The sequence below is a fragment of the Otolemur garnettii genome, unplaced genomic scaffold, assembly GCF_000181295.1.
Source record: "Otolemur garnettii isolate 467f Iridium unplaced genomic scaffold, OtoGar3 scaffold00128, whole genome shotgun sequence".
NCBI classification, from domain to species: domain Eukaryota; kingdom Metazoa; phylum Chordata; class Mammalia; order Primates; family Galagidae; genus Otolemur; species Otolemur garnettii.
This window is the reverse complement of record NW_003852523.1, coordinates 5837257-5847479: the sequence shown is the minus strand read 5'-3', so window position 1 is coordinate 5847479 and position 10223 is coordinate 5837257. Positions and strand designations below refer to the sequence as shown.

Below are 10223 nucleotides of genomic sequence, written 5' to 3'. Positions count from 1 at the left end.
CCAAGGGAGCCTCAATATTCACGGAACAAACACGCACAGCCTCGACCTCACTTCGTTCCTGCCCAAAGGCCCCCTTCTTCCGTCCCTGCTGTCGGCTGAGAGGCAATAAGAGGCGCCTCAGCCCCAGCTCCAGCCAGTGGAGGACGGCAACGCGACAGAGGAGGAGGTGACAGGGACCACTGGACACTCCGGCCCCGCCTGAAGTTATCTGCGTGAGGAACCATGCCTCTGCCCCAGCACGAGGGGCCGAGCTGCGCGTCCTAATCCGGCTTCACCTCAGCACCCTGCGGACCCCGCGCTGCGCCTTCGCCAGGACGCGCGGCTGGGCACCCGCCAATGTCCAGTCTCCCCAAGGCCCTGTGGGCACTGCTGCTTCTCTCTGAAGAGCAAGGTTCATGCTCCAAGGGGCTGAGAACGCTGGAGACCTGGATGTTTGTTCGGCCTCAGATCACAAGCAAACCGTCTGCTGGGCCTCCCTCCAAACCACGGAGGAAGCTCATCTCGGTTTTTCAGTTTTCTGTTGGGAGTCCCCGCGTCCCCCTGCACCCTGTGGCGGAAATTAAGAGACAGCTGGTAAGGTCTTTACCAATAAATTATGAAATGGGCCAAAGAAACTGGGGTTATGGTGGGTTTTAACTTTCCTTAGTCTTACAGTTTCTCAAAGAGGCAGTGCCCCTTCCTTAGAGAGGAGCCCCTTCCTTAAGAGAGGACCCTCACAACATAGGTCACATGTCTAAGACATTGACATTCAAAAGTTCTCGTTTTCAATGTGAAAATTGACTCAGAACGTTCGCAGAATGATACAAAGGAACATGGTTATTTACTCCCATTTCTTTTAAAAGATAAGGTATACATCACCACTTCTTAAGTCAAAGGGAGAATGTAACACAAAAGTTAATTAATTTGTAATGTTATGAAGAAAACCATACTTTATGGAGTTTTGTAATGCATGAAATACGTTTTATGCCTTTGTAAAATCCTGTTAGTCATTCTTCCCAGAAAAATAACTCCACATCCCTTTCCTCAAATCACCAGACTTTGACAAATATCAGAATGATAGAAAAGTTGCTTGGTTTTTGTTTTGTTACTATGTATCAGTAATCTAAGACTTGAGTGCAAAGAGTAAGAAAATAAGAAATGGCAAAGACTTCAATCCATCTGAATTGTTCTATGTCAATGAGATTTGTATCTGCACAGATATACACAGTGAAATGGGAAATTGTAGCTAAATGTACCTTTATTTACAAAATATTCACAAAATATTTCTCTGTGTGTCGATATATAAAGGTATCAGATAAAATAGAGTATGTTAATTTTCCTATGTATGGCAACTTTTGGGACACCCTGTATTTGTATGGTTACAAATCTCATTGATATATCAGATTTTTAGGATTTAAGAGCAAAACAAAGTACACTGACTATTAATAGGATGGCTTTAGCACAGAGCAGACCAATATAAAAATCTTCAATCCCATTTCCTTTGTGAGATCAGAAATAAGTAAAATTTTAAAGATTTTATTCTAAGGCAGGTGCTGTGGCTCACATCTGTAACCCTAACACTCTGGGAGGGTGAGACAGGAGGACTGCTTGAGCTCAGGATGTTCAAGACCTGACTGGGTAAAAGCCAAGACTCTGTCTCTACTAAAAATAGAAAAACTAGCTGCCTCATGGTGGGTATCTGTAGTCCCACCTACTAGGGAGGCTGAGGCAAGAGGATCTCTTCAGCCCAGGAGTTTGAGGTTGCTGTGAGCTATGATGCCATGGAACTCTACCCAGGGTGACAAGGTGAGACTCTATCTCAAAAAAAAAAAAAAAAAGATTTTATTTCAAATTATTTTAAGATGTGATAGATTCAATATGGAAATAATTTTTCAACAGTATTTATTTTAATTTCATTTAATTTTGACAATGCAAAGGTTCTTGTTCCATGATTAGGACTAAACACCAGAGAATGGTAAATTTTTCTGTCCTTTGACAAATGTGCCTCATTCCTGGGACTGACTGATGATTTCTCAGTTTGGGGACTGGGAAGCATGCTTGTGGGGAGGTGGCAGGAAGCACCTCACACTGAGATCTGCAGACACAGCTCCTGCCTGTGTGGGTCATTGGTGAGCACCACAGCATTCCCTGCATGGATACTCACCAGTTGGCAACCAGCTCTGCTGTACTCTTGTCTGTCCCTGCCTCAGGACCACTCTGGCTTAAGCATTTGACTAAGGTTTCTGTTTCTAGTAAATCAAGTACCTTTCATTGCTAATTTTTTTTCTAATTGTGGCAATTCCACATTTATTTTTCCAGATGAAGTTTATAGTTATTTTTGTCATATTTTTCACCCATCCAAAAAAAATTCCACTTATTTTAAATGATTTAAATTTATATATTAATTCAAAGAAAAACAACTTTCCACATTTTATATTCCTTAGAATCTTGTGGAACTGTAGTTTTCTTCCTAAACTTTTTATTTTTCTGTCATCCTGGGTAGAGTGTCATGGAGTCATAGCTCACAGCAACCTCAAACCTCAGCTCAAGCAATCCACCTGCCTCAGCCTCCCAGAGTGGTGGGATTACAGGTGTGAGCCACTGTCCCTGGCCTCTTCCTAAACTTTTCTTAGCTAATATGTCATTGCTAAATAGGATATTTAGTACCGTACTTTCTATTTGTTGATAGAATATGGGAATGTGTATATTGTGTATTCTTATTTTGCTCTACTCACCTTAGTGCTTTCTGGTTAACTCTTAAGGGTCTGCAGATACTTTGTTGCCTGCACTCCATCACTTCATCTTGGAGCCCCACAGAGCAGAGAAGCACTTAGCCCTGACTTCCCTCCCTTTCTGCCACTGTATGGCTATATTTTCACTAAAGTTTCCTATTAGCCCCATGCTAACCCAAAGCCAGAGGACATGAGACCCCTACCCCTACCCCAGACTGGAAGAGGGCAGGAAAGGAGGACCTAAGAGACAGACAGACTCCACAATTATATCACACCTGTGCAAATTCCCAGAATGCCTCGGGCCACACCCACTTGCTATGAGCCTAAAGAGAAACAAGCCAAGGCCAGCCCCCTCATCAGGACTGGAGCATGGGAGGACAGCACAGTTCCTTGTTCCTTGTGCAAACCAGGCTTCTTTCCTCTATGGGCCCAAGGATGTCCATGGAGAAGGTCATGGTGGCCTTAGTGACGGTTTCCAACAGTATTCCAGGAGGGAGGGTGACAGACACAAGCTGAAGAAGTTGGAATTCAAGGAACTCACCAACAAAAAGCTCTCTGGGTTTTACAAATGAGTGTGCTTTCTAAAATCAATGGCTTACCTGTTCCCATTCCTCCTTAGCAGAGCCACCTGTACACCCGAACTGAGCTGTCCTGCAGGTGGCTCCAGTTCTGTTTTGGGGGACTCCTAGATGGCTTCTGAAAATAGTTGAATAATTGAATGATGGTTACAGAGGTGGCTTGGATGGGCCCGTTGTTTTCATTTTCTTGTCAACTGTCTTGTATATAGTAGGCCCATAAAGGAAAGGCAAAAGTAAAGGAATGCTCACCTTTATCCAAAAATCTAAGGATTTACAATGATAATGATAGCAGAATATGATGAAAAAATACTCATGACTTACCATGGGCCAAAGTGAAGTAGGTAAACAGTTAAAAGTTAAGCTTTGGGAATGTTTTGGGGAAAAAGATACTTTTGGTTTTAGCCAAGTGTTTGGCATTTATGTGGAGACAGAGATGCCAGACATACACTCTCTAAATCAGTGGTTCTCAACCTTCCTTATGCCATGGCCCTTTAATACAGTTCCTGTGGGTTGAGAACTGCTGCTCTAGATGTTCACTGGACACTCAGTGGTTCATGCTGCAGGGACACAGGCCCTGCAGATCTAGCCTCTGTCCTGGGGGCACCCAGGCTGGCATATCAATAATTGACTTGGACGCTTGACTGAGGGTGTGGTTGAAGTCTGTGTACACCCTGGAAGCCCTGAGGCCTCACAGGACACCAGCCATGTGCTGTCTTTGGTCAGGGCTCTGGTGAGCCCTTGCTTGCTCCAGAAAAGTCCTGCTCTAGCCTGAGGTAGAAGCATGTCCATACACCTGCATTAAGGACATGCTTCCCCACTCTGGCTGCCCCTGGGTCTGACCCCCACTGCTCTGCCCTTTAGCCTCATGCTCCTATGGAAGTGAACAGAAATGTCCTGTAGCTGGTGTTCCCTCAGTGCTCAGAACCAAGGCTGGCAGACAGCATGCCGTAAACTGGTGGTGCATATGAGATGTGCCTCCTGGGCCAGATGTAACCACTCACACAGAGGAAAAATGGCCAGTGAACTAGCACACTAGTGTCAATCACATGCTGAGTTTGGGTAAACACCAGGGCAGAACCCTGCTATATGGTGCTGAGGCCAGGGAATCACCCTCCTGAGCAGGCCCAGCCCCTAGCTTAAGGATGGCAAGTCCTGGGTCCTGGAGTGAGGTGGTACACATGGTCTAGAGAGCTGGCCGGGGTTCTGTCCCTATTCCCACCCAGACACTCTGTCACACTATCGAGCAAAGCACACAGGCCTGAAGCTCACTGGGAGTATCCCAAGTCTGCCTCTAGATTGGGTTTCTCAGGCATTTGAGTTCACAGAGCAACTGTTGTCCCACCCATGATTAGGAGTCTGGTCTCACTAATTCTGCCTTTGACCTAATAATTTAAAGTCTCAGTTTCTTCTTCCAAATGGATGAAATAAGACAGTGTTTGTTGAGTGCTTAACACACGGTGAAAGCTCAAAAAATAGTAGTTACTAATTACTGATCTCAAAATATCAAAAAGGTTTAGCATGTGAGAACCACACTTTATAAATAAAAAATAATTCACAGCAAGCACATCAGGGTGTCAGGAAACATATGCTGGCTTTGCTTTACCAAGGACATTTCAGGTCAGAACCAGGTCTGTCATGTGGCTGAAGTTAGTGTCCTGCTCCCATGCATTCTTCACAGAAGTTCTCAGACTCTGCTAACCCTAACCCAGCCTCTGCTGGTGTCACAGTGCATCTCATCCTTGAGGCAGCTATTGTACCCTTGACCTCTCTAGCCAGGCTGTCCTGTTTGGGGAGTTGTCATTCTGAATAGTCTGCATTTACGCTCTGCTTGTGTTCAACACCCAGATTCTTCCTACCACGTTGGCAGCCCTGCTTTGTGTTTGTTCCTGAGACTTCGTACACCACTTAATACATGGGTCATTACAAAAGTTTTGAGACACACAAAAATCAAGAAATGTAAAATCTGTGCAGACAGAAACAAATGAAGTCCTCTCAGCAACACTGATCAACTGAGGAAATTAAAAGTTGCATCAGTGAATCAGAAAGGACAGTGTTGGCGGCTGTGTTTCTTGGAAGTAAAATAATGGACATTTAGTCTCAATGCCTTTGTAACCACATCAGGTAACCACATCATTTGCTTTGCTTTGGACGGAACTTTCAGGAAAGTCTTGCAGTACCTGGAGAGCAGCTCAATTGGGAAAAGGAACACAAGGCTTCGATGTATTCCCAAGGATTATTTCAGCAACATGGGAAACTTTCAAAACATTAAATTTCACTGGAGCCTTCACTATAGGGGATTCTATACAAAGAAACACACAAAAAGCTTAGGAGGGCCAAAGTTCATTTTTACTTCAAAACACTTGCTCAGACTGATTTAGGATAACAATCTACAGTTTTTCACATCTTGGTTGTTCCATTCAGGCTTTCCAAGTCGCCCAGGTCCAGGCACAGACCTTGAGGCGTCTGCCTGCCAGCAGCCCCCTGGCCACAGGATTCTTCCCTATCTTGCATTTTATATCCTAGGTTATTTTTTAAATACTTACAGTATTTCTGATATATGTGATCAGTCATCCAACTTTTCACATTTTGATGGCCCTAAAGTCCATTCAAAAAGAAGCCAGGCAATTTCTCTTATCTCTCAGGAACTCAAAGAGAAGGAGGTTGTGGACAAAGTCATGGAAACACTGGACAACGACAGAGATGGTGAATGTGACTTCCAGAAGTTCATGGCCTTTGCTGCCATGGTTATCACTCCCTGCTGCAAGCTGTTTGAACAACAATGAGATGGAGAAAGCAGCCAGGTCCTCCTGTAACACAGAAAGTCACCCAATGAGGCAGAGAGCAGGGGCTTGCATGCTTTGTAGGAGCTGAGCTTTCTGGTCATGTGGTAGCTATTGAGGAAGTTTGATTTGCTTTGTGAATAAAAAACTGGCAACCTCTTTCTGAGGGCTGTTTCATATGGCCTGTACCATTATTTCTGCTATATTAGACTAGTAAGCTGACTGGTCCCAGGAACTTTGGTAATAACCATTTAGGAAAGCCATTCTCAGTCATAAATGTGCTATATGGCCACTATGGCTGTGTAGAGCCCTAGAGAAAGCAAAGCTGACTACCAAAAATTACCTTGGGGTGTCCTTAACACTTTAACTGCATTTTAACATGCAAAGCCTTGTCCAGCATCATTCGAAAAGGCTGCGCTTCCTGAGATCTGCTCATTAGCGCAAATAAAGCCTAAAGCATGTGGAGGGCCTGACTGTTCAGTCCCACCTACCCAAGAACTAGGTCACATTTAGGTCCCTGTTCCAGGGATGACCTGTGATGACCAAGTAAATTATTTTAACTGACAGTTCTAAATGGAACGGTGTGTCTCATAAACCACAAGTCCTGACACTTTAACCCCAATGGAGGGGAATGCTCCTGCTGGGGAGGATCCTGGGGCATGGGGCCACGGCTCCAGCTCTGCCCTGGGGTGACTGTAGGGCAATGTGGGCCTGCCTGCCCCTGAACTGCAGACCACTGAGTTCTCCACCCCAGCCCAGATCGGCCCACTGGGGAGGCCAAAGCTGCCTTTGATGCTTCTGTGTTCCAATAAGCCAACAAGCTGCAAATATGAAAAACCACTCCTAGGAAACTCCAATTAATTGTACCTGCCCTCTTCCTATTATGTCTAAGGGCGCAGACTATGGTCATCTTCAGAGAACTGCCCTTGGCCATCTGGTGACTGCAGTGATATTTAGCAATGAGGTATATAGCAGTTTTAGTTGGAGAGTTTATGCACTTAATTGTCAGACCTTGTACGGCTACAGCTCTGATGGCCATTCTAGAAAAAGAGTCCCAAAATTGCTTTGAAGGGTGGACTAGGTGCTGGCATCAATGCATAGCTCCCCACGGGGAGTATCTCAGAGGTGATATAGTGAGATACTATATCTCACTATATAGATGAGATAGTGATTGATATCACTATCAATGAAGTATGTAACACTTTTTCTAGGACAAGTTCACAAACTTAATTGACATATCTCATACATTGGATTTCTCTATACACATAGGTTCAGACTATAACTTCAAGTTCCAAATTGTTTCCAAGGGACTTTGAGAGGGAGCTTCCTTATATTGCAACAAAACTCAGAAATAACAAGCAATACAGGGGATCCTCAACACAGAAATTCCAGGGCCTGTCACACAGATGGGAACCCAAAGAGGACAAACGCCACCCCAAATGGCACTGCAGATGGTGCCTCAAATGCCCTGCCACAGGGCCGGAAGGCTCACAAATGTTGATCCAGAGGAGATAAATGCCACTCCACATAGCTGGAAGCTCCAAAACTTCCTCCAATAGGTGGCCTAATCCCCCCATTCTCTGGGCCTCAAATAGCTGTCTAAATCCTGTTCCCTGGCAAACCCTCCCAAATGGTGGCCTGGTCCGTCTGGGAACTGCAAATGAGCTGTAAATTCAAACCAGCTTCTCTAGTTTCACTCAATCTCATGACTTCCACCCCATAAGGTGCCCCAAAAGAAACACAATTGACAGTAAGGTCTGAAAACCCCCCACATGGGCAGAATTGGCATCTCAGCCTATACACTGGGCAATTTATCCAATAAGATGCGTAGTGTCTGGACACTTTTCAAATCCATTTCCTTCTCCACCTCAGTTTAGGTTGCAGGGAGTGCATCTACTTTGAGGAGACAGATGGGGGTTCCCCCAGGCTCCAGCGGCTGCTGTGGCTGTCCCTTGCTTCCTTACCTCAAAAAGTTGCTTTGACCCAGGGCTGCTCCCTGCCTCTTCTGGCAATAGGGGCTGCCACACCACTGGGGGGCCAGTGGGCCCACCAAGGATGCCAAATTCTGTTTTCAAAATTTCAGCATTTGTTCCTGAGGCTGTATCCAAAGAAGGATGATAAGTTGTTTGAGGAGAAGGAAAAGAGGTTTATCAACTTGCCAGCAAATGAGGAGGTTGGCAGGCTCCCCTCTCAAAGCACCAGTGTGTTTTCTTTCCCTTGGTATCCCATTCTCTCCATTTGCTGCCCTCTAACTTTCCCACAGCCCCCAGCTCCCTGAGCAGCCATTTTAGTCTCTGTGGAGTAGATCTGCCATCAGGTCTGTCTCAGCGACAGTTTCATTGATTTTTTCTTTGAAGGAAACTGTTCATTCTTCCTTTGTATGTCTGGTGGGTTTTTTGTTGAAAACTAGGCATTTAAATCTAATCATTTTGTAACCCTGGAAATCAGATTCTCCTCATTCCCCAGGGTTTGCTGATTTAATGTTTTTGTCTATTGTTTCTGCTTTTTTGATTGTTGCAGGCTGTGTATCCTCTCAGGTCTTTTCAGAGCATGGGCTTGCAGTATCACTTTCTAATTTTCTTCACATATGCACGTGCTTTTCAATGTCCTAGTCTTTAAAGTCTGGCTCCCAAGGGGGGAATAAGAAAAGTGGAGAAAGGAAAGAGTGCTGGCCCTTTTGACTCCTGGGAATCCCTTAAGCCAGACAGAGAGGGGCTCACAGAAATGAGAGGATAGGCCACAAAGGCCCATAGCCTCTTTGCCCCTTTGAAATCAGAAGCAGCAATCATGGGTGGTGCCTGTGGCTTAAAGGAGTAGGGTGCTGGCCCCATATACTGGAGGTGGCAGGTTCAAACCCGGCCCTGGCCAAAAACTGCAAAAAAAAAAGCAGCAGCAGCAATCAGAACAGAGATCCCTGAAACTTGGAAGGCAGCATCCCTCCTGCCCACGCTGGCTCCATGGCACTATTCCTGGTACACGAGTATAGCTGCCTAGGGGCGGGGTGGCTGCTTCTGTCCTAAGAGCTGAAATCAACCCAAACCCAGATTTACATCCAAGCCTCTCCCTGGAAGCTGCAAGCCATCTGTAGAGTTCCAAAACAGCTATATCCAACTACCTGATTCTGCCAGTGCAATCAGCATAGTGGGGCAAGAGCTTCCTGGTGCTTTCTGCTCTGTCATCTTCCCAGAATCTTCTCTCTTCCCTACATTTTAATGTAAAATAAATTCTTTTAACTCACCTTCCTCTGTCACAGCATCATAACCCACAGGTGGTTCAGCCCTGCTGCTCTCCACCTGGAGCCATTGCTAGGCGGTGACACATCTGTGCTCTTTTTTCCCCTCAAAGCTTGATTCATTTTTCAACATCTGACTTTTATGGGACATCTGTAGTGAACATTCATGTTATCTGGTCTTTTCAATTCCTGTAAGAGTCTGAAGAATCAGTTACTCTACACTTAATAGGCACTTAAAACTAATAACAACCTTTCACTTCCTCTCACCTTGCACTGTCCTTAGCAAACTCCACAAAGTCCTTCCAAATTATCCTGTTTCTCTCCTTAACCCAAAGGCAGAGCTGAATTCAGGGAGCTGAGGGTGAGGGTGGCGATGAGGCTGAAGAGCGAGGCTTTCAGACCAGCCACAGGGAGGACGGGGGACACCACCTGCTTGGGTATATTGAACTCATTCCCCTTCAATGTATGATTTTAAAATTAAAAAGCAAATGGCTTGGTGCCCCTAGCTCAGTGAGTAGGGCGCCAGCCACATACACTGAGGCTGGCGGGTTCAAGCCCAGCCCAGGGCTGATAAACAACAATGACAACAGCAACCAAAAATAGTTGGATGTTGTGGCAGATGCCTGTAGTCCCAGCTAGTTGGGAAGATGAGGCAAGAGAATTGCTTAAGCCCAAGAGTTTGAGGTTGCTGTAAGCTGTGATGCCATCGTACTCACAGAGGGCAGCACAGTGAGACTATCTCAAAAAAAAATAAATAAATAAATAAAAAATAAAATTAAGAAGCAAAAAAGTTAAATGTTAATGGTTTTGAAGTTTTGCATGCAGTTCCTTTTTAATTTCCCACTGCTGAAATCTAACATCATACAAAAAGGCTGAATGCCTCTGCCACACACCATTTTATGACAGTTGTTTTTTTTTTTTT

At 45.0% G+C, this 10223-nt stretch overlaps 1 protein-coding gene and 1 long non-coding RNA gene across 2 annotated transcripts; one reads left to right on the top strand and one right to left on the bottom strand.

The window, feature by feature from the left end:
- Positions 1-336: 336 nt before the first annotated feature.
- On the top strand, positions 337-6083 carry S100B (S100 calcium binding protein B). The gene is given in 3 exon segments (XM_023518112.1): positions 337-371; positions 3178-3283; positions 5932-6083. Coding segments are annotated over 3 exon segments (282 nt in total). The 3' UTR covers positions 6073-6083.
- Positions 5991-9754, bottom strand: LOC111727878. Its single transcript, XR_002775316.1, has 3 exons — positions 9308-9754; positions 8034-8167; positions 5991-6096 (listed from the first exon to the last, which is right to left on the bottom strand). It is a non-coding gene; the product is annotated as an uncharacterized LOC111727878 (long non-coding RNA).
- Positions 9755-10223: the final 469 nt, after the last annotated feature.